General features: G+C 36.9%; 2 protein-coding genes and 1 pseudogene across 2 annotated transcripts; all 3 read left to right on the forward strand.

The window, feature by feature from the left end:
- Positions 1-1,291: 1,291 nt before the first annotated feature.
- Positions 1,292-2,227, forward strand: LOC130861566 (olfactory receptor 8B12-like). Its single transcript, XM_057750575.1, has one exon. The coding sequence runs from the start codon at positions 1,292-1,294 to the stop codon at positions 2,225-2,227; it is 936 nt and encodes a 311-aa protein (XP_057606558.1).
- An 18,525-nt stretch (positions 2,228-20,752) lies between these two features.
- On the forward strand, positions 20,753-20,865 carry LOC130829594 (U2 spliceosomal RNA; annotated as a pseudogene).
- A 2,670-nt stretch (positions 20,866-23,535) lies between these two features.
- On the forward strand, positions 23,536-24,468 carry LOC130861555 (olfactory receptor 8B12-like). The gene has a single exon (XM_057750561.1). It carries the CDS (start codon positions 23,536-23,538, stop codon positions 24,466-24,468), a length of 933 nt encoding a protein of 310 aa, XP_057606544.1.
- The last annotated feature ends 184 nt before the right edge of the window (positions 24,469-24,652 follow it).

Consider the following 24,652-nt stretch of genomic DNA (forward strand, 5'->3'; position numbering starts at 1 on the left):
GACTGTTGTGAGGAATTAATGAGATAAAATTGTGTACTGCTTTGGATCCTTCATATGAGGCCCTGGGTCAGACACAGTGTTCAGTAAGTGCTCAAAACAAGGTAGCAAGAATTATTTTTCCCACACTGCTTTGCCCTTAAATGTACTTAAAAAATGTAAACTCTATAAAGGGCTAGGCCATTAAAAGCCATGTCAAGCATTATCAAAGATATAAGTAAACATTTCTTCTTCCTTAGGGAAAGTGGTCTCTGGAGCAGTGATCCTGAGGGAGTCTCTTTTAACTAGGTAACCTGAGATCTCTAATTCAGAATAAAACTAGTCTTCTGTTATCCATGCACATTAGGAAAGGATGCTGTTTAATTCCTGGATGCTGGACAGGAGGATTGGGGCAAAGCCACAATCAAAGATCATGTTCTTTTGCTCAGCAAGAGAACCAAGATAAACTAGAGGTTTTGATCCTTAAAGAAGAGAAACAGAAGCAGAGGTATCTGAATTCCGAGTTTTCACCTTCTTTTCACCAGGGCATTTGAGTCTCCATGAAAGAGATGGATGAGAGCCAGTAGAGCACAGCACTGTGACTCCAAGCAGAAGGATGGTGAATGCCTGCCCAACCTGGTCTGTCCTATGGCAAAGTGGTTACAAGCTCAAACTCTGAGCCAGACCACCTGAGTTCACCTTCAGCTGCAACTTAGAAGCACTGGGACTTGTGCAAGTTACTTAAGCCCAGTGTCCTCATCTGTCATATGGGGATAATCATAATGCAACACAGCAGTTAGAACAATGCCTATCCCATAGTTAGTGCTCAGTAAGTGTTCCTTTTCTTTTTCCTAAAGTTAATTAATAACTTTACATTATGACTCCATTATTATTACCACATAATAATTTCACAGCCATTCCAGCCAAAGACCCTGGGCACACAACCACATCTTCCTGCTCTGCTGAGTTCTGGCCCCAAGGCGGAAGGTCTAGGTAGGGTCGAACAGCTTCCACGTCTCGAGTCACCCTAAAGAAGGGCCCCAGGTCTTACATATTTGACCAAAGGCTGTAGTGGGGAGGAAGTGCACAGAAAGGATCCTTACTCTGGAGGCAAATTTCACCCACAGTTACTAGGATGGTTCAAGGCACTTGGGGACCATGAAAAGAGAGACACACGTATGAAGAAATGCCATCTTCTTGAAGTTCAAAAATCTCTCTGTTCAAATGGCATTTTCAAGAAGGTTTTTTTTTTTTTTTTCTTCTCTCTGTCTCTGAACAACTCTTCTTCTTCCCTTACAGATTATCCTAGAGGAGAATGGCTGTAGACAACATCTCCTCTGTGACAGAGTTTATCCTCTCAGGCTTAACAAACCAGACAGGACTCCAGATCCCCCTCTTCTTCTTGTTTCTAGGTTTCTACATAGTCACCATAGTGGGGAACCTGGGCTTGATAACCTTGATTGAACTGAATTCTCACCTTCATATTCCCATGTACTTTTTTCTCTTCAACTTGTCCTTTATAGATTTTAGTTTCTCTACTGCCATCATCCCCAAAATGCTAACAAGTTTTGTCTCAAAGAAGAACATCATTTCCTATGCAGGATGTATGACTCAGCTCTTTTTCTTTTGTTTTTTTGTCTTTTCTGAATCCTTCATCCTGTCAGCGATGGCATATGACCGCTATGTTGCCATTTGTAAACCACTGGTGTACACGGTCACCATGTCTCCTCAGGTCTGTTTATTCCTTTTGTTGGGGGTCTATGGGATGGGGGTTTTGGGGGCTGTGGCTCACACAGGAAATATAGTATTTCTGACCTTCTGTGCTGACAACCTTGTCAATCACTATATGTGTGACATCATTCCCCTCCTTGAGCTCTCCTGCAATGGCTCTTACATAAATGTACTAGTTGTCTTTATTGCTGTGACCACTGGCATTGGGGTGCCTATTGTGACCATATTTATTTCTTATGGTTTCATTCTTTGCAGCATTTTCCACATTAGGTCCACTGAGGGAAGGTCCAAAGCCTTCAGTACTTGCAGTTCCCACATAATTGCAGTTTCTCTTTTCTTTGGATCAGGAGCTTTTATGTACCTCAAACCACCTTCTATTTTACCTCTTGATCAGGGGAAAGTGTCTTCCCTATTCTATACCATTGTTGTGCCCATGTTCAACCCATTAATCTACAGCCTGAGGAATAAGGATGTCAAATTTGCCCTGAAGAAAACCTTGGGCAGAAAAACCTTCTTTTGAAGAAATACTAGAAATTGAGAAATGGGATCCAAGAATTTTTTATTGGAGTGTTTATTACTCCCCCTCCTCCTGTTATTGTTGTTGTTGTTATTATTTGGTGTGGACTCCAAGCTCCAAAGCTTCCTTTCTATTCTATAAGTAGAGGAGATTTTAACTCTTTCCTAAGTGGATTTATCCTCCGCCACCCTCATTTCCTAACTCCTTCTTTATTTTACAAAAATAGCTGCTATTGCTATTCAATATTAGGGACTTAGGAATCATTTAATCCATTGCCTTTATAAAATACATCACACTTTGGAGACTCAGATATGTTTGTATGTTGCCCAAGAACATAAAACAACCTGGTGCCAGAGCTGGGACTGAAAGCCCAGCTTGAACCCCAATCTGGTTTGTTTTCCTTTATGCCATGTTTTCTTGCCTCATGTCTCTCTTGGAAGATTCTACTTCACATGTTTGTTGACCTAGCACATTGAACTTATGAATATATTCACAGTAATTCCATGCTACTTTTCACAGGATAATTTTAATATATCACATTTTGTAAGAGAGTAGGAGGTGAAAAATTTTGTTGAGCTCGTCTTGGCAAAACGACAAGATCAGTTCTGATGAATTTTGTACTGTGTAAGTGGGAAGTATGTTAGGTTTCAGACAGATGCAAGTATGGTGACCTCTGACTTGGTAGGTGGAGCCCTAGGGACATAGTTTAGTGAATTAGAACTTCCAGGTGAGAGAAATATAATTTTATAGGTTATAAAGATGTGGGGTTGAGGTATTATATGTTATTTCAAGACAGTCAGAATTTGGAGTTTCACTTCAAGGGTTAGCTTGGTTGTGGTCCGAGGTAACTGGGAGCTGCACTATCCAATACAGTAGTCACTAGCCATATATGGCATCCAGCACTTAAAATGTGATCATCCAAATTGAGACTTAGTGTAAGTGTGCAATGTGAGTGTAAAATACACACTGGATCTTTGAAGAATTAATATGAAAACTAATGTAAATAATCTCATTGATAACTATTTATATTCATTACATGTTGAAATTACACTTTCGATCTATTATGTTAAAGAAAATAGATCATTAAAATGAATTTATCTGTTTGGTTTTTTAACATATCTATCAGAAAGTTTAGAATTATATAGGTGGCTTGCATTATATTTATTTTAATAAATATAATGGTCTGGAGGATGTAACAGAGCAGTAAATGGCTGTGGGTACACGTTTAGTTATCAGGGCAGCACCAAGCTGCTGCTTTTTAGGAGAGGCAATTACTGTTGAATTTTCAGGCACTGACCATAGTCACCACATTCTAATAATGAGGCATACAGGAAAGGGATGTTGATCTCAGGATAAGTTTATAAATACACAGTATCATGTAATGGAAAATACAGTTTTATATAAAAAGTCAAAAGAAAAAATTTTTTGCTCTAAACTCACCATTAGTGGTAAAATTTTTTTGAGGACAATGACAAGTGAAGTGCTAGGGAAATATTTTTACTTATCAAGTTTTCCTTAGGAATGTTCTTCTATTAGGAAATTAGGGAAGTTAGGATAAATGTTTAATTTTGCCCTTTGATTCTGTTCAATGTTGCTGCAATGAAAAGAATAAGTATACAGAGAAGGATTGTACTTTAGATGAGGCTGAATACATCCTTAAATTCAGGGGACCTAGAATTTAGGAGTGGGGTTAGTATATTGGGTATGCAGTAGAATGTAGGTAATGAAAGAAAAAAGAAACCTTTAAAAAATTTTGTAGTCTAAACTTCATACAGTAAAGGGCACAAAGCTTAAGTGTATAGCATATTGAACTTTTGCATATATATATGTAACCACAACCTAGATCAAGATGTAAAACATTTCCACCCACATTAGAAGGTCTCCTCTTTCTCTTTTCCAGTAACAGCTACTTGCCCTCAGCAACCTTCCCTCACCCCAAGAGCTAACCACTATTCCTTTATTATCATAGATTAGTATTTGAACTTCATCTAAACATGTACTCTATTGTTTCTGGCTTCTTTCCCTCAGCATAAACCCTGTGATATTCATCTACATTGCTGCATATGTGGATAGATTATTACTTTTTAAGGCCATGTAGTATTCCATTATGTGTATATACAATTATTTAGTCTGTTAATGAACAGTTTCAAGTTTTTCCCTATTATTAATAAAGTTTCTATAAACATTTTTGAGCCTGTATTTTGATTAAAGTAGGCAAATATTTCTTTTGGATGTATACTTAGATGTGGATTTTCTGGATAATAGAGTAGGCATATATTTAGATGTTGTAAATACTGTCAAACTGTTTTCAAAAATATTTAGGTCAGTTTACACTACTATCAACAATGTCCAAGAGCTTCAGTTTCTCTGCATCCTCATTAACACTTAATATTTTTATTTTATCCATTCCGGTGTTGTAGCAGAATGCCTTTTTGTTTTAATTGTCGTTTTCCTGATGGGTAATGATGTTGAACACATTCTGATATGTTTATTGGCTATTTCAATATCTTCTTCTGTAATTATTCAAGTATTTTTCACATTCGAAAAGTAAGATTGTTAGTTGTTTTCTTATTGCCTCAAAGGAATTTAAAAAATTCTACATACAAGTCCATATATGTGCATGTGTGTATGTATATGTACATGTATGTATAACATATATATACACATACATACATACAGGTGATATATACATGTGTACACATATACACACATCTTTATCTCTGCCTGTAACTCTACCTCTGTCTCTCTCTCTATATATCGATTTTCTCCCAGACGATGTCTCACTTAATCTTAATGGTATCTTTTGATAGCAAATGTTCTTATTTTTCAAAGGTTGATTTATCAACTTTGCCTTTTATGGTTAGTGCTGTGTCTTGTTTAAGAGATATTTTACTATTCTTCCTGAGGCCAGAGGAAGAGAAATGTGAAGGGATAAGAGTGAGAAAGAAGCCATAGCAAATGTATGGCAGCTTTGGCTCTGTCAACATTTTGGGTGCCCTGACTCTGACTTCATCCTGTGCTTATATTATCTCTACCTCTGTTTGGTTGATGCTTTGAAGGGGTGGAGCAATTGAGGCATGAAGGTGCCAGGATTGCAAGTATTTTCAATTCAGTATATATGTATTTATCTGTTTATTATGTTTTAAGAAGGGTGTTAAGAAGATATAATTAATATACAAGTAACTACAAATGTTTAAACTGTAATTTTGATAAGTTTTGACATATGTATACACTCATGAAACCATCACAATAATCTTGTCCCTTTGAGAACTCTTCCATTCCCCCCACTTTTCCTAGGTAACCACTGATGTGCTTTCTTTCTTTTGTTTTCATTCTCAAGATTTTATATAAATGAAATTGTACAGTATGTATTCATTTTTGTCTGGTTTCTATCACTTGGTTCAAGTATTTTGAGATTCTTTCATGTTGTTACATCTATTAATAATTAATTATATTTTGTTGCTGAGTAGTGTATCCATTGAGTGGATGGATATACTACTACTACTGCTGCTGCTGCTGCTGCTGCTGCTACTACTACTACTACTACTACTAGTGTATATGGATACCCTATTACCATTTGTTTATCCTTTCCTCTGTTGATAGTCATTAGGGTTGTTTCCAGTTTGGGGCTATTACAAACAAAACTATCATGAACATTCATGTACAAGTCTTTGCATGGACATATCCTTTCATTTCTCTTGAGTAATACATAGGAGTGGAATGGTGAAGTCACATGATAGGTATATGTTTAATTTTCTAAATAAACTGCCAAATTGTTTTCCAAAGTGGTTGTGCCATTTTACACTCCCACAGTAGTGTTTGAGATTTTCAGTTCTGCCACATCCTCACCAAGTGGTATGGTCCACTTTTTAACTGAAGACATTTTAGTAGGTGTGCAATGGTATCTCAATGTGGTTTTAATTTGCATTTACCTAATGACTAATAATGATGAGCATCTTTTTATGTGGTCATTTGTCATCCATAAATCTCTGGTGAAATGTCTATCCAAACTTTTGCCCATTATTTAAAAAGTAGCTTTTTTTTTATCATTGAGATTTCAAGGTTCTTTGCATATTTTGAGTTCAAGTCCTTTACCAAATATGAGATTTTCAAATAGTCCATGAAAAGGCTTATCTTTTCATTCTATTCACAGAGATCTTAATTTCAGTGAAGTCCAATTTACCATTTTTTTCTTTTATGAATTGTAGCTTTGTTATATTCAAAAATTCTTTGCTTAAGACAGAATCATAAACATTTCTCCTAAATATTTGGTTCTGGAAGTTTTATAGGTTTTTACATTTGGATCTATAACTCATTTTCAGTTAATTTTTGTATATAGTGTACAGTATGGATCAAAGGTTTTTCTGGTGTGTGTTTTTGCACAAAAAGTGTCCATTGTTTTTTTTACCTATGCTAAAAATCAATTAATTTTAAGTGTGTGTGTGTGTGTGTTTCTGTTCTCTATATTCTGTTCCTTTCATCTACTTGTTTATTTTGAGGTCAATATCATACAGTTTTGATTACTGTAGGTTTACAATAATTCTTGAAATCAGTAAATGTAGGTCCTCTACCTTCATTCATAGTTTTCATATTTGTTTGTTTTGGCTATTTTAGGTTCTTTGAATTTCCATATGAATTTTAGAATCAGCTTGTAAATTCCTACAAAAGAACCTGCTGAGGTTTTGACTGGGATTGTACTGAATCTGTGGATTTTGGTGGGAGAATTGACATTTATTTTCCCTTTAGCAATAGTAAATGGGAAGGCCTACTTTCCTACACTCCCTCCAACATAGTATATGCTCAAAAATTTTCAATTTTTTCAACCTGATAAGTGAGAAATAGTTTTTAAGTATTGTTACAATCTGCATTTCTCTAATAATTAGAAACACTGGAGATTTTGTGGGTATTTAATGGCTGTTGGTATTACATCCTATATAGACTATCTTTTCACACCTTTCCCCCACTTTTCTATTGGATTTTGATCTTCCCACTTTTTAGGAGAACTGTATATTAACTATATTAGCTTTATGTCTGAGGTATAAGTTGCATATATTTTTCCTCCCTATTTATGATCTGCCTTTTGACTTTCCTTATGATATACAAATTTTAAATTAAAGATTTTAATCATTTATTGTTTCTGGTGTTTTAATCATAGTTAGAAATGCTTTCTCTCCTCTTAGGTTATAAAGAAATTCACTAATTTTTTCATAATGTTTGCATGATTTCATTTTTTTACATTTGAATGTCTGATCTTTTTAGAAATTGTACCAGTGTATGGTGTGAGGAATGGATCCAACTTTATCTTTTTCCATATGGCTATCCAGTTGTTCTATCACCATTTATAAAAAAAGTCCTTCTTTTCCCTGCTGACTTGAGCTGTTGCCTTTATTACATATAAAGTTTCATAGGCACTGAGTTATTTCTGTGTTTTCCATTCTGTTCTATTGGTCTATAAGTCTATTCATAAGCCAATACCACACTGCTTTAATTATAGAAGCTTCATAATGTTTTCATATTTGAAGGTAGCTTCCCACATATTGTTCTTATTTTTTTAGGGTTTTCCTGGCTATTCATTTTTAACCATAACCGTTATAATTAATCTGTCTAGTTTCAGAAAAATCCTGATGGCATATTAATTTAATGCTTCTTAAATTTATAAGTAAACTTAGGGAGAACTGACATTTTTGGATCTTCAGACTTCTCATCATCAAGTGTGGTATGTCTTCCCATTTTCTTCAGGTCTGCTTCAGTAACTTTTAGGAGTATTTGTAATTTTCCTCATTTATGTTTTGCACATTTCTTATTAGATTTATCCTTGGGAATTTTATTTTATTTTGTTACTGCAAAAAGAGTTCTAGCTTTCATTTTATATTCTGATTAGTATTTGTATATAAGAATTCTATTGAATTATATGTTAATTTTATACTTTGTAATACAATTTTTTTTTTTGTAGAAGTTTTTCCATGGATTCTCTCAGGTTTTCCAATTATGTTAATAAAATCTTCTATAAAAAGAAGTAATGTTGCCTGTTTTCTTCTGATTCTTAGCCTTTTATTCCTTTCCCATTTATAATTGCATTTCTAATACTCTTAATACAATGTTAAGTAATAGTGGGGACTGTATGCATCTTGGTTTTACTCCTAGCTCTAATCAGAAATGTCTTTATGGTTTTCAAATTTAGTTGCTGGTTTTTGGTCTGAGTTTCATATATTGTATCATCTTCAAGAAGTATATATCATTCTCCAATTAAAAAATATTTTAAAAACATGAGTGGATGTTGAATTTTATCAACTGCTTTTCATCTTCTTTGGGGTTTTATTCTCTCAAATTTTCCTCATCTTTCTTAGATCTTTAATATCTCCATCTCTACAGACTCTTCTGCTGCTAAACATATGCAAACCTGATTTACCTTTAAAAATTCCCTTTGATACTCCTCTCTTTGGCCTTTTCTGTCCACATTCACAGTCTCAATGATACTTTTAAAAATGTTATATAGTCTTTCCCATGTCTCTCTTTGTATCCCAGTGTCACAATGTAACACTTCTGTTCAGATGCATTTGTATTTTAAAATCTGATTTTTCCATGCCAGTGAAAACTCTGTGTCTGATTTTCAGGTCATTCTTAAATTCTAGATTCAGCTCCTGCTTATGTGCCTTGATTACTGTCTTAAAATTTAGGCATGAGGCCACTAGGTGGAAGGAATCTGTCTGTCTGACTTGAATTTGAAAGTGTTGTGTCCACTCCAATTATTCAATAGGTATGAAGTTTCAGTTATGCAGGATGAATAAATTCCAGAGATCTGCTGTACAACACTGTACCTATAGTTAACAATGCCGTATTGTACATTTAAAAATTTAAGAGGGTAGACCTTATGTTAAGTGATCTTACCACAATAAAAACAAAATAAAGAAGATACAGAAATAAGAAACATAACATAAAACCCCCACTATATTCCATGCCATTTTTATGAGAAAATATATAGCATTATTTAAGAAAGTAAATTCTAGAAAAAAAATGCACCATTATTCAGTTAACACCATGTTTTAGAGGAAACTTTTTACAGCAAGTGGGTATAATTTTTCAATTCTTTTTCAAATGCAGAAATGATGGGATTATGGAATAATTATTGAATAAAAGTATGAATCATTCATGTAGTGAACTTCCACCTTAGCCAAAATAATAGAGAATATGTACTCAGATTCTTGGCCTCCAAAAGTGAGGTATCTTTAGAAAAATGTCACCATGCCCATGTGTGATTCTTCCCTGCTGTCTCTACACAGCACATTCCTGCTTCCATGGAGTCAATGGTAATATAGCATTTACTTCTCTCACAGATTTTAAGCCACTTTGAGGCAGCTTTTATTGTTATTTGATAACCCAACGTCTTTGGTAGCTTTGAAGTTTCTATATAATTTTACTGAAAAAGGTAATGTGATGAGGGGCTTTGCCATGTTGAGTGTGTTAGGACCCTAACCAATTGCCAGGTCCACAGATTGTGTTACTGAAATTTGTCAATGTTCCCGAGAGCCAGCATAGGGATTGCCACCTAGAGTCATCCCTGCACCCTATCTATGGCTCTGGAAGAGGGGCTTCTGCTTCTACTTCTTGGATGAACAGTAGCTGGGGGACTGAAATTCTGTGCAGAAGTCAAAATGAGCTCTATCTGTGAAAAGTGTATTTTCTCGTTTCCTTTAGAGATGGCCCTCCTAGGATAGCACCTGAGGAAAGCTTTTTTGGGTTCCAGCCAGATATTGATATATACACATGTAAAAGAAACCCCCTTTTATTTATTTTATTTAAAATTTTTATTTATTTATTTATTTTTTTGGCTGTGTTGGGTCTTCATTGCTGCGCGGGCTTTCTCTAGTTGTGGTGAGTGGGGGCTACTCTTTGCTGCAGCGTGCGGGCTTCTCATTGCTGCGGCTTCTTGTTGTGGAGCATGGGCTCTAGGCACATGGGCTTCAGTAGTTGCAGCATGCAGGCCCTAGAGCATGCAGGCTTCAGTAGTTGCTGTGTGCGGGCTCAATAGTTGTGGCGCACGGGCTTAGCTGCTCTGCAGCATGTGGGATCTTACCGGACAGAGATCGAACCTGTGTCCCCTGCATTGGCAGGTGGATTCTTAACCACTGCACCTCAGGGAAGTCCTGAAACCCACTTTTAAATATCATTTTATGGCCTCAGTGCCATGGACAGATGATGTGTCCTTTCTTCAACTGGAGGGAAGTATCTGGTCATGGCCTTGATTTGAAATCCTGGTCTTTGGCTCAGAATTGATTCCAGGATAATGCAGGCATTAATTTTCTTGCTGTTACAAAAAAAAAAAGAAGTATATATGCTTAGGGTTCCCCTCTTTCTACACCATCCAAACTTTTTTCATTTTAGGGAGAGCAGAGACTGTAAGACTCTGTACTGATGGCACTATGCTGAACAAAGGTGAGTGACTGCATGGTGGCATCCCGTGTCTCTGTTTGTCCTTCTTTCTAATATGAAATTTGGAACTACCTCTTCCCCTAATTTTGTTCTGGGGTGAGAAGTGACTGAAGCAATGGAGGCAGAGATTATGATGTCTCTAGGTCTCTTCCCAGTTCTCATTCCTTATTCAAGATGTGGTTCCTTAGCAACCTGGGAAATTACTGAACCTCTCTGAGATGCTGCATCTCTGTCTTTGCTGTTTCCAGTGGAAGCAGACTGGGTTTCCAGTGCACACTCTAGCTTAGCTCACCCTGAATCACTGGCCTCCCTGAGCTGCTGACTGTGTTGGGACCTTTTTCAAACAGGGGGGGTGTAATCATAAGTGTAGAAAGAGACAGGAAGGCATTTTCCTGTGTTAAGACTAGTCATTCTCCTGTTACAGCAATAGAAATTCTCATTTCTGAGTCATGGAATTTTGGCCCATTAAGAGGTTCTTTTCTCCTGCCTGCTGAGATGACTTCCCTGAAGAGAGTGACTGTGGGAAATGTCTCAACAGCAACTACTTTATTTTTATTTGTTTCACAAATGGACGAGAACTCCATCCCACACTCTTCTTAATCCTAGAGCTTGGTCATTTTTACCGGGCTGAATTCTCTCCTCAACATTCTCACAGCTTGTCTTCTTAGATCTCTTCTATTTCCTTGTCATTTCACGTAAAATGATAATGAACTCTGTATCAGAGAGGACCATCACCACTAATTTGAAATGCAAGATTCTGCTTTTCTCTTCTGCTTCTTTGTCATTAGTGATCACTATCTTATTACTTGTGGCCTGGTGTCACCATGGGATCTATGTCCCTCAGGTCTGTTCTCTGCTGATGCTTGGTTTGTTTTGGGAGAGGTACTGGTGGTGTCATGCCCCACCCAGTGGCAATGGTCAACTTGTTTTTCTGGGACCACAACACCATCAACCACTGCATGTGCTGTAAACCGCTTCTCATCAACGTCTCTTTTATCAGCACTTGTTTCACAAGCTGGTGGATTTTGTAGTCATGAGCATTAGACTGACCATTTTCATCTCTTACATACTCAAGCTTTCCACCAGGCTCCATTTCCTCTCTCCTGAGGCAGAGCCAAAAGCTGTTTCTTTTTCTTTGGACCAAGGAAATGCTTGCACCTCAGTTTATCTCCTGGGACTGGGAGCTACAGTGGTGGTTCTCAAATTAAGCAAGAATCTGAATCACGTGGAGTGCTGCTAAAACATATGTTCCAGGCTCCATCCATAGCGTTTCTGGTTCAGTAAGTCTGGGGTAGACTCAAGAATTTTCATTCCTAGGAAGTTCCTAGGTGATGCTGCTGCAGCCGCTCAGTGTGAATCAACCACTGAGAACAACTGGGCAACACCATCATCTTCTACAGCAGAGTAGCAGCCATGCTGAACTATCTACTCAACAGCTAGTTTCCTGAGATGAAAACGCTGAGATTTTTCCTTCGAGTTGGAGAAATACTGGCATATTAATTGTGTTTTATTTTTGAATTTTTTTTATGATACATTCTAATATTTTCCTTCTAAAAAGTGATAGTCCTATTTTGTCCTTAGATGTTTTTTAATTACCTTTCCTTTGTGTGCAATCTTCTCCTATACTCTTCATTTGGTTTTCTTCCCCTCATTCTTGGATTGGGTTCCCCAGAAGACCCTGAGATAAAGATTCATATGAAAGTGATTTGTTAGGAAGTGTTCCCAGGTAAATCCAGTGCAGAATGAAGAAGTGAATTTGAGGGAGACTGAGAAAGTGTGTAATATTAAGCAAACTCTAATGATGGGCAACTTGGCTCAAAGCATTCATGGAGTCTTTGAAGACCTTGTGCGACATGCTTCAGAACTGTCCTGAGCAGGGCCAGGGATCTGGAGTATTTATACCCTGGCAAATAGCAATCATGGGTTCAGGGATACTCCAGGGGTGTAACTCACCTGGCTCTCCTGTGCAGGGAAAGTAGCTCTGGCATCCCAAGTGAAGCTCTCTGGCAAATAAAAGTAGGTGCTAGCTGTTGCGAGTTTGTGAAAGCTTACTTGAAGCTGGTGTGCATCAAAATGAGAACAGCATCTGAGGGGATGTACGTGGAATACTAACAAGTGTTTGGTACACTTTCCAACTGGAAGAGGTGTTTCTATGTTTCTGATGTGACATTAAGGAGAGAACAGTTGCATCTGAATTGGTCATTTGTCATTTGTCTCCCGAGCTTGCCTCCTTCTGGACATATTTGCTACTCTTCATACATGATCATGAACAAATTTCATAACAGAGTGTAACTATCTTTATCTTATGTTCTATGTGTCCAATAAAAGCTTGGGTTTGCTCACTGTAAATACATGATTCCCTCCTATAATGGAAGAGAAGAAGTCTGTTTTGCTGTTAGTGATATCCTGGCTTCTTCTGCTTGATTTCTTCCCAGATATTTAGAGCTGGAACAACTGATTCCTTCCCACTTAATCTGGTATTATTCCAACTCTGATAAAAACGAGCAGTTCTTCAATAGCTCTCAAACTTCTGGAGGATATTGGCAACTTGTTGCTTCTCCTAACTCTCCTGTCAGGTGTCCCCTAAGATGCTTTGGCAGTAGACAATCCAACATTCTATTTTCCCTGACCATCAAGGTTCCATTCACAGGGCTGCATTTCTGCCTATGCTGGACATTATCATTTGTCCCTGAAAGTCCATTCTCTACATTTATCCATCCTGCTCTCTCCCCAGGAGGCTGACTGATAAGAACTGTATTAGCAGACTCGTCCTCTCTCATTAGCAAGCAATGTGGGAAAAGAAGAGAGTAAGGGCAGGGTATTTATCCCCCCTGGCCTCCTCTCTGTGGAAGGGCTAGGGGTTGCATCCATCCACCAAGAGTCACACTTAAGTCAAGTGGCCTTCCCTACATACCTCACTCTTCTTGCCAGTAATTCAGGCCTAGAAGTGTTTCCTCTTTCACTAGTCCTGGCATAATGCACAGTCTCTTCTGAGTTTCCTATATCCTACCCATACTTTGGAAATAGCTCCTGTTCTCTCTGTTGAACCAAGTGGGTTTGTTCTTCTCTGGACATCTTGTGTACCCAGAGGGCCTAGCTGGTGGGCTATAGGATCAGTTTTTCAAAACCTTATCCAGACATCTCTGGTGCTCTTGACTACTTCACCCACCCACAGGACAGAGTGACAGATGGAAGCCAAAGATTACGATCAACAATTGCACATGTCTCTGCCCCTCTTTGCTCACACACAAAAAATGGCAGAGTTGAGTGCCCTGTGCCTTCTCTGAATTCAGGAACGTTATTGCTTGCAGGTAGGAAGTGCTGGTGAATTGTCCTAGAGCAGTGTCCACCTTTTCTCTTCCTAAAGTGACGTATGATTTGGGAAAGCAGACTCCTCAAATAGCTCTGATTTTGTGTATTTGCTTAAATTTTGCATAGAATGATCTGGGTTCCCAGAAGCAGGGCTGATAACTGACCAATGCATGGAAACAGATGGGCTGAAGAGGAAATAGTCTTTGAGAAATGGTAGTCTTCACATTTCTAGTTACTTTTTCAAGATGATTTGAAAAATAAATGTTTCCACAGCTAAGCAGTTCTGAGCTATATTTATGGACTGTTGGAAGCAAGAATTTAACATACAACTATGTGCATATGTGAAATATGTAATTATATGTTTATTCACAAAAGGCAACCTGGTTTGAGCAATTATTCCTCTTCTCTGTAAATGGGCCAATTCTCTCTGGCCAAAAGAGGATGATTTTTCTAAAATGGGTACCTGTCCTTCTGTGCTGTAGGAGAGTAAAGAATGGGAAGAAACTTTTTTCTTTATCCATATTCTTGTTCTTCTCCTCCTTAAGGGAGAGAAGTGACTCATTACTGCTGAAGTTGGGAAACCGAACTGGGAATGAATGGCCCAGTCCCCTTTGGGCTCTCTTTTTAGGACTGGCTTGTCCTCTGGACCAATATTTGTCTCCTCTTTCATGTGTCCCATCCCTCTTGGCAGCGAAGACCTGCTGCTGTTCATTTCTCCTATGCCTGGGTTCATCAGACTTATCTGGGGAAGGCAATGAGGGAATTAGAGAAACCCACTGTGGCTGCAGAGCTAAGCTGTATCCTCTAGTTAACTCTATTACTATTGTAGCTGATCTTTTGATCTTCCTTTTGTGAGGTTCCTGTGTCTCTTTTCTCAGTTCTCTACTGAAAGTGCAAAGAGTAGGATGAGGGATTATCCTTAACAGCTCCAACAATCTCCTTTCCTCCCTTTCACACACTCAGTGGTTCAGCTCATACTATCACTTGTCTTTGCTCAAATATGCAAGGCTTTACTGGACTTCCAGTTTTTGGTTTTTTTGAGTTGGTCTGCCTGTGATGCTCTTCTCCACCTTCTTCTGTGAACCCACTTATTATTCATGACTCACAGCAATATATTTCTAGTATGTCATAAACCTGGTAACACATTTTCTTAGTAACAATATAATAGTTATGTATAATAAGGCATAGTTTCTGAGTGACAATTTACAGTTATAATAAGTTAAAGATATAGCCATTAACTTGTTATAAAGGCAAAAATACACCTTATACTAAAACATATAATTATTTTACATCAAAAGCCAATTCTTTAACTTTGTGCAATGGATTTATTACCTAAGGAAACTAAATAGGCAATAAAGTGCAATTAGATGGCCAGGAGAAATTGACCTCTATGACTAGATATTTAAAAATGGAGTTCATAGACTTGTGGTTGCCAAGGTGGGGGTGGTGGTGGGGGAGGGAAGGACTGGGAGTCTGGGGTTAGCAGAGGCAAACTATTACATATAAGATGGATAAACAACAAGGTCCTACTGTATAGCACAGGGAACTATATTCATTATCCTGTGATAAACCATACTGATAAAGAATATGAAAAAGCATATATATATGTATAACTGAGTCATTTGCTATGCGACAGAAATTAAACACAATGTTGTAAATCAACTATACTTCAATAAAAATTTTTTTAAAAAGATTAATGGATAATAAAATATAATAGAAAATTCCTTCTCATGGAAAAAATAGAGTTCATGATATTGACCACTTAAAACATAATACTAGGTATGTTATACATTAAAGAAGCATTTAACTAACAATAATGTCATCAGCTTTAATACACATTAAAAAGAACTTGGAGATGCATTGATAGCATGCATTATTTTATAAATCTGCACCTACAACAATATCCTCCTCCACAGGGACATATTCCTACTTAGCCACCAATAAAATCTTTTGTAATCGAGCAGTCACTGTAATGCTAGGCACTGTCCACGAACCAGGATAATGGCAATGAGTTGTCAGTCTCTAGTCCCTATCTCACTGTATTTTTGATTGGACCAAAGTTGTTACTCCCTGCGTTGGTCCAGGTCCTCTGAGATGTGGATGCCAAGACAAGTTTAGATGTGTAACATCTGTCAGGGAAAATGAGGCACGAGCTAGAGGAAGCTGGGAGAGCTGTCAGACTGGTGAGGCTGATGGTAAGTCAGGCTGACAAAGAATTCTTGAGCCAAATTCATGGGAGGTGGCCCGTATTTGGCAAGAACATGCCTACTTTAAAATCCTTGTTCTTTTCAGTCATTTTATCTTGGGGTAGCCTGTGGGAAGCATGGCCTCAGTACTAATGTGGTGAGGATTGACTTCAGAGTGCAGCAATAGGGATAATCAGCTGTTCATACTTCCTGAATGAAGTAGTAGATCTGAGAAGTGCACGTTCATATCACCACAAGGAACTCAAATACAAAATGCAATGTTTATTTCATTAAAAATTATTTAAAAAGATAATTCACTGTTTAAAGCAAAAATGAGAACAACGTGTTATGGTGTTTGTAACATACGATGAAATAAAATATATGACACTGAGGATGGAAGAGAAAATGAAACCTTTTTAAAGGTTTTTAATATTTACAGAGTGCTAAGCTTTTATTTCATGATAGATTTTGATAAGATAAAGTTACATATTGTCATCACTATTAAAAACCACTAATAAAATGTGATACAGTTAATAAGCCAACAGAGGAGATAAAAGAGAATACTAGAAAGTACTCAACTAATCTAAAGAAGGCAGGAAAAGATGGGAGAAAAGGAACAAAGACCAGATGGGATAAGTAGAAAACAAATAGCAAGATTGTAGGTTTAATTCAATAATTACATTGAATATAAATAAACATGCCACTTAAAAGACAGAAAAAGTTACACTGGATAAAGAAAAAATAAAACTCTCAATTATATGCAGTTTAAATAAATCACATTTCAAACGCAAAAACAGATATTTTCTTGAAACAGACAATGGAGAAACGTATATTGTATAATAATTAATCATAAGAAATCTGAAATATCTATACATTTCTGACACAGTAAACCAGGACTTGAAATATTAACAAACATCATGAGCCATATTTCATGATAATTCAAGTATAAAGTAACAGAAACACATAATTCTAAATGTATTATACAAAACACGTTTAACACCACCTAACAACAGACCTTCAAATACATAAAGCAGATGCTGACAGAACTGAAAGGAGATACAAAAAAAGTCACAATTAAAGGTGGAGGTTCAACACTCCCCTTTCAGGAATTGATTAAACAAGTAGACAGAAGATCATTACAGACACAGAAGAGGTTACTAATTCTATCAACTGACAGGAACAAAGTGACATTTATGCAACAGCTCACTCAAAAATAGAATACAGATTTTTTTTCAAGTGCACATGGACAATTCACTAAGATAAACCATATGCTGGGACACTGAAGAAGTTTCAACAAATGTGGAAAAACCTAAAGTGTACAGAGTATATTCTGTGACTACTGTGGAATTAAATTGTAGAAACTAAGAACAGATTACTGCAAAAACAGTGTCAAGAGATAAATTCATGTAAGAACAGGATTTAGTATCTCTATGGTTTGGAAGAGAATTAAAGAGAAGAAAGAAGCACAAATTAAATCTAACTAAAATTTTGAGCCCAGGGAACCATGAGTGAGATGGCAGAAGTGAAGAAATAAGGAGTGGAGATGATAAGGAGTTAGATTTTAGGCTATTTGGAAACTACACTTTCTTAAATAACCCAATTTTGAGAAAGAAAGCACAATGGAAATTATAGAATATTTGCAAACTGAATAAAAAAATAAAAGCTAAGCATTGTGTGTTGTAGCTAAGGCAGTTTCTAGAGGGAAATTTATAATTTTAAATGTCTATATTAGAGGAGAAAAAAAGCTTAAAATTAACAACCAATGTTTCTCACCTTAAAAATCTAGAGATAGAAAAGCAAACTGAATACAAAATAAGAGAAAGGAAAGACATGATAAAGATGAGAGGATAAATTAATGAAATAGAATATTAGTAATTAATAGAGAAAATCAATTAAAATTTAAGAACTTTTAAGAGATCAAGAAAATTGATAAAATACTAGCTAGGCTCACCAAAAAATAAAATAAAACAAAAATTAATAATATCAGAAATGAAAAGGGGGCAATCACTACAGATCCCAAAGATATTAAAAGAAAAATAAAGAAATATTATGAACAATTTTATCCTGATAAAGTTGATAACTTAGAGGAACTAGAATGTTCTTTAAAAGATGCAAATTAGTAAAACTTACAAAAGAAGAAACAGAAATCTGAATGGTCCTAAATCTATTAAAAAAATTTAATTTATGAAAATCCTTCTCACAAAGGCAATTCCAGGCTTTAATACTGAATTCTTCTAAACATTTAAATGTATAAATACAGATTAACAGTGATATGGAAGAAATAAATTGGAATGCAAGGGTTTAATTTATTTAAGTTCATTTTCATTTCTTCTTCTTTCCCCCAGATGCACAGAAACATTAGTTAATTCTCATACTAGAAATTCTCTCTTTTTTTTTTTTGCCTTCTGTGAATTTCATGAATTTAAGAAATATTTACTTAACCTTTGACTATTCTTTCTTTAAATTTTCTGTTTGGAACAATTCATCACTCCTTTATGATCAGAGTATCCTAACTTGTAATTTTGACCCCTTTCTTGCAAGCTCTGTTCCTCCATTGCCAATTATTTACTTATTTTTTTCCTTTTGAAGATTTTTGCCAGCATTTTATCATCCAGTCTAAAATCTAGCTCCTTATCCTTTCCACTCCTTACTGATTCATTTCTGCCATCCTGCTCATGGTTCCCTGGGTTCAAAGTTTCAGTCAGATTTAATTTGTGCTTATTTCTTCTCTTTTCTTCTCTTCCAAACCATAGAGATACTAAATCCTGTATCCATGATCTTATCTCTTGATACTGTTATCACTTTACTATTTCCACTGCTTATGAAACCTTAACTGATTTTCCTGCTTTCAGTCTCTCCATATTTTAACTATTTCTATGTGCCACTGCAGTCTAAAATATTTTTCTCATTCAAAGATACAGGTCTGATTATGAATGATGGTAAGAACAATAAAAACAACAATAATAATTACAACAATATAATACTTCTTGTGTCTTCTATTTTCTTTGTAATGGAAACTACACCATTTATGATTATTATCTCCATTTTAAGATGCATGATTTGAAGCTCACGAGAGGTTAAACAAAGTTCCCAAGGCCACACAGCTAGTAAGTGTCTGAGCCTGGAATTGTAAAGGTTGGTTTGATTCCACACACAATTTTTCATTTAACTGGGATATATGTCAGAGTGAGAGAGGCTGCTACTACTACTGATTTTTCTGGGAAAACAGATGTTAACTAGGGCCAATTCAAACGAACTAGAACTTATAGTACCCCACTAATACTATCCTCTACTTCCTCTCCAATTAAGAAACTGGAAGGTTGGGCTGTCTGCTTTGGGGACAAAGATGTGTTACTTTTTGTACTTGTTGAGTTCAGGGTGACAACAGGACAGCATACTGGAACACTTTAATAGAGAGGTTGTATACACAGACAGGTAAATAACAGAAAGATGAGAACGAGAGATACAAACTTAGGAACTAATAATAAAGATGATGTTGTTCAGTTCTCAGAAGTTTGAAAACTAAACACTGGAAATTTTGAAATATTAAGGGAATAAACTGGTAAAGAGACAGAACATGAGATGCCTCTATCACACTGTAAACCCATCTGGGGCATGAATCATTTCTTTTGAATCACTTTACCTACCATTTTAATGTGCCAAATGAATATATGAAAACCCAACGAAACATTAAGTATAATACAGTCCATATGACTTCTGATAGATGGATTTAATTTTATGCCTGACCTTAGACCCTAACTGAAGTCATATCAAATGAAGACATTTCAGCTGCCGTATTTTCTCTCTGTATAGGCTCTTCAACTCTTTTTTTTGGTTGGAATTGTGGCTTATTCTTGTATTTCTCGTGTGGAGTGGAGGGTACTGCCCTCAGCACCACTCTGGTACTGACTGAATGTCTACCAGACGTTTGAGGGTTAACGAATGCGTGTGAGGCATATGTACATAGACACTGCATTGTACCGACATTTTCTGCATGAGTATGTTATTATAATCCATGTCTCACCTATATTTTAGTGTTAGCAGTTAATAGACAAGGAATCCGTTATATACAGATTCAACTTTTGGGGAAGAGTTCTGTGACAAAAGTAACTCAATCAAGAATATTTATTTCTAAGTTTCTCCCTGCTTATACTGCAGCAAGTGAACAGTGAAAGTGACTTTAGAGAAGTCCTGGTTCACTTGAAATAAAACCTTGATGCATTTAAAATAAATTCCCATGGAAACTGTCTCTGAAGTGACAAAAATCTCAGAAGAATTTTCCCTGGTGTTGCATTATGCCTGCAAGAACACTCTGAGATTCATAGAGGAAAGTGAACATTTAATGAACCTCTCAGGTCTTCTTTGCCCTTGGGTCTTAAGAAGCACTTAATTATGGCGTGTATTCCAATTTTTTGACAATGGATTGTTTCCCTCTGTTTCTTTTTTTTTGTTTGTTTATAATACATACATTATAATAATACTTAGCATTATGTATAGCTTATAGTAAGCACTCAATTTTAGGTCTTCACTATTTTGTGTGTGTGTGTGTGTGTGTGTGTGTGTGTGTGTGTGTATGTCTATGCTACTCTCTCACTTCGTCCCAGCTTCTCTGCCTTTTGGCTAAGATCAAGTGTAGTATCTATTCTTATCAGTTTAATCCCTCTATTTCTTAAATATGTGAAGTGGGATTGAGAATAGGGATTGGGATTCATTTGAGTCACTTTGGGCCATGGACAATTCTCAGTGTAAATAACACAGATGAGACTCCATCATTGCTGAGTCTTAGCAAGTTCTCATTCATGTATTGCACATACTAATAAACATACAGTGGTTTTAGTTGGACTTTCTTGGAGAAAGGTGGACCTCTGCTTTTGTATTTTTTTTTGACACACAATAAACTGCATATATATACAATCTGATATATTTTTTTCTTATTAGTAATGTATATATGGCAATCCCAATCTCCCAATTCATCCCACCCCAGCCCCGCTCCCCTGCTTTCCCCACTTGGTGTCCATATGTTTGTTCTCTACATCTGTGTCTCTATTTCTGCCTTGCAAACTGGTTGATCTGTACCATTTTTCTATATTTTGCATATATGCGTTAATATACGATATTTGTTTCTCTCTTTCTGACTTCACTCTGTATGACAGTCTCTAGGTTGCTTTTGTGTTTTGATTTCACAACTTTTCCAAGAGGACTCCAGCCCTTAACTCGTACCAAATATATATATATATGCTAACTTCCCCAAATAGAAATTTATTTTTTGGATAGAAAATTAACCATCCTTAATATTTAAAAGACCCTGGTAAAGAGTGTAGGAGGCAAACTGCTACATGAAATTTTATTAGGCTCTATATCAGTTTCAGTCAATAACCTACATTGTGTGACTGTCATTGTCTGATGAAACTTCAGCAAGGTTTCTTGCCCTTCTATCCTATTACTATGATCAGAATTTTATTCCTCACAGCCAGCAATTTGGGTTAAAGCGTTTCATTTAAAGTGCAGGACAAAGGCATGATGCCTTGGAAAGGTGCTACATTAAGCCATGAACACGCCATGTTTTGTTAGAGTAACTGTTCTTATCAGGAGAAGCCTTTCAGGTGTCTTTCAAGTCATCGCTCAAATGTCAGATTCCTCTGTTTAAACTTGAAATCTGTAACCCTTGTCTGTTCTTTCCTTATCCCTTGCTTTCTTTTTCTTCATCACACTTTTTATGTTACATGTTTTACCTCTTTCTTTCATGTGTTTTTTATCTTCTCCCATTTGAACGAAAGCTCCATGAGGGCAGGAATCCTTTTTTGTTTTTGTTTTTGCTTCTTTGCTGAAGAATCACCAGGTCTTAGAATGGTTTCAGGTACAGGGTATATAAATACTGAGTACGTATTTGTTGAAGGAATGCTTTTTTTGTTCAAAATCTTTCATCAACTCCCCTTTACCTGACAGTCTGGTGGCAGAGTCCGTTAGTTGTTATTGGTTATCTGACAAATATTTGTCTTTAATAATCAAGCTTAAGCTGTATGATCAAGTAGTGGAGAAAAATCAGAGAAAGTTTCCTTAGGTTTAAGCTTGGAGAAGGTGCAAATAATTCTTGGTATATTTTAGAGGTGATTGAGATAATGAATATCTTCCTCTGAAGTCCAGTGCCCCTAAATTTTACCCTTCTTAGCTCTAACACTTTCTACATTCTATTCAAATTATGTAAGTACTTGTTTCTAATCTACAAAGAACCTCATGAGATCCTACAAAGTAAAACTCCTGCTTCAGAGATTTCATTGTCACTTACAGGGAGGTAGTGCAGCCCAGTGATTATGACTAAGGAGTTTGGAGTTGGACAAGCAAGGTTTAGACTCAAGATTCTGGAACTTTCTAGCAGTGTGTGCTCCTCACTTTTAACGTGGCACTTAATAGGTCTAATATATAAAGTTGTTATGAGGAATAAGCAAGGTAAAGTTATTTGTGCATTGCCTTAGATTCTTGGTGTCAGTATGAGTGTCCTGTGTCAGATACAATGTTTGGTACACAGTAAGTGCTCCATACACGGTAGCAAGAATGACTTTTCCCACAACTACTTTGCTCTTAATTGTTCCTAAAAAAAAGTAACCTGAATAAAAGAACAGGTCATTAAAAGCCATGTCAAGCGTTATCAAAGATGTAAATAAACATTTCCTCTTCCCTAGGAAAGGTGGTCTCTGGGGCAGTGATCCTGAGGGATTCTCTTATAACTAGGTAACCTGAGATCTCTAATCCAGAATAAAACTCTTTAGTCTCCTGTTATCCATGCACATTAGGAAAGGATGCTGTTTCATCCCTGGACGCTGGACAGGAGGATTGGGGCAAAGCCACAATCAAAGATCATGTTCTTTGGCTCAGCAAGAGAACCAAGATAAACTAGAGGTTTTGATCCTGACAGTAGAGAAGCAGAAGCAGAGGTATCTGAATGCCAAGTTTTTACCTTCTTTTCACCAGGGCATTTGAGTCTCATGAAAGAGATGGATGAAAGCCAGTAAAGCACAGCACTGTGACTCCAAGCAGATGGAGGGTGAGTGCCTGCCTGACCTGGTCTGTCCTCTGGCAGAGTGGTTACAAGCTCAAATGCTGTGAACCAGATGACCTGTATTCATTCATCTTCTGCTGAAACTCAGGAGCACTGGGTTTTGTGCAAGTGACTTAGGCCCAATGTCCTCATCTGTCACATGGGAATAATCATAATGCCACACAGCATGTAGAACAGTGCCTATCCCATAGTTAGTGCTCAGTAAATGTTTCTTTTCTTTTCTTCTCCATCTCACCTCCATAATTTCAATTAACTTCCATAATATGTTGCCTCTATTTCATTCAGTGACTCTTTTCTTTTTCCCTCACAGATGCTTCTAGAGAAGAATGGCTGCAGATAACATCTCCTCTGTGACAGAATTTATCCTCGTAGGCTTAACAGACCAGCCAGAACTCCAGATCCCCCTCTTCTTCCTGTTTCTAAGTTTCTATGTGGTCACTGTGGTGGGGAACCTGGGCTTGATAACCTTGATTGGACTGAATTCTCACCTTCATATTCCCATGTACTTTTTCCTCTTCAACTTGTCCTTCATAGATTTTAGTTATTCCACTACCCTCACCCCTAAAATGCTGATGGGCTTTGTCTCAGAGAAGAACATCATTTCCTATGCAGGGTGTATGACTCAGTTTTTTTTCTTCTGTTTCTTTGTATTTTCTGAATCCTACATTCTGTCAGTGATGGCATATGACCGCTATGTTGCCATCTGTAAACCACTGGTGTACACGGTCACCATGTCTCCTCAGGTCTGTTTTTTCCTTTTGTTGGGGGTCTATGGGATGGGAGTGTTTGGTGCTGTGGCCCATATGGGAAACATAATGTTTATGACCTTCTGTGCTGATAACCTTGTCAATCACTTTATGTGTGACATCATTCCCCTCCTTGAGCTCTCCTGCAACAGCTCTTACATAAACTTACTGGTGGTCTTTATTGCTGTGACCATTGGCATTGGGGTGCCTATTGTGACCATATTTATCTCTTATGGTTTTATTCTTTCCAGTATTTTCCACATTAGCTCCACTGTGGGAAGGTCCAAAGCCTTCAGTACTTGCAGTTCCCATATAGTTGTTGTTTCTCTTTTCTTTGGGTCAGGAGCTTTTATGTACCTCAAACCACCTTCTATTTTACCCCTTGACCAGGGGAAAGTGTCCTCTGTATTCTATACTGCTGTTGTGCCCATGTTCAACCCATTAATCTATAGCCTGAGGAACAAGGATGTCAAAGTTGCCCTGAAGAAAACCTTGAGGGGAAAAATCTTCTGAAAATGATTGAGAAAGGAGTTCCAAAATTTCGTTTATCAGTTTTTAAAAATTTTATTTCAATGAAGGAAACAAATGCCAGCCAGTGCTTACTCTCCTACAGTTAGAGGAAAAATTTAACTTGCTCTTAAGCATTATACTTCTCTACTCCTAACTTCAGCCTAGCTATCCCAATCATTCTTTGTTT

The sequence above is a fragment of the Hippopotamus amphibius genome, chromosome 9 (assembly GCF_030028045.1).
Source record: "Hippopotamus amphibius kiboko isolate mHipAmp2 chromosome 9, mHipAmp2.hap2, whole genome shotgun sequence".
Taxonomy (NCBI): domain Eukaryota; kingdom Metazoa; phylum Chordata; class Mammalia; order Artiodactyla; family Hippopotamidae; genus Hippopotamus; species Hippopotamus amphibius.

Excerpts from the sequence above, each read along its gene's own strand:
- LOC130861566 (XM_057750575.1), top strand. The coding sequence starts at position 1,292 with ATGGCTGTAGACAACATCTCCTCTGTGACAGAGTTTATCCTCTCAGGC.
- LOC130861555 (XM_057750561.1), top strand. The coding sequence starts at position 23,536 with ATGGCTGCAGATAACATCTCCTCTGTGACAGAATTTATCCTCGTAGGC.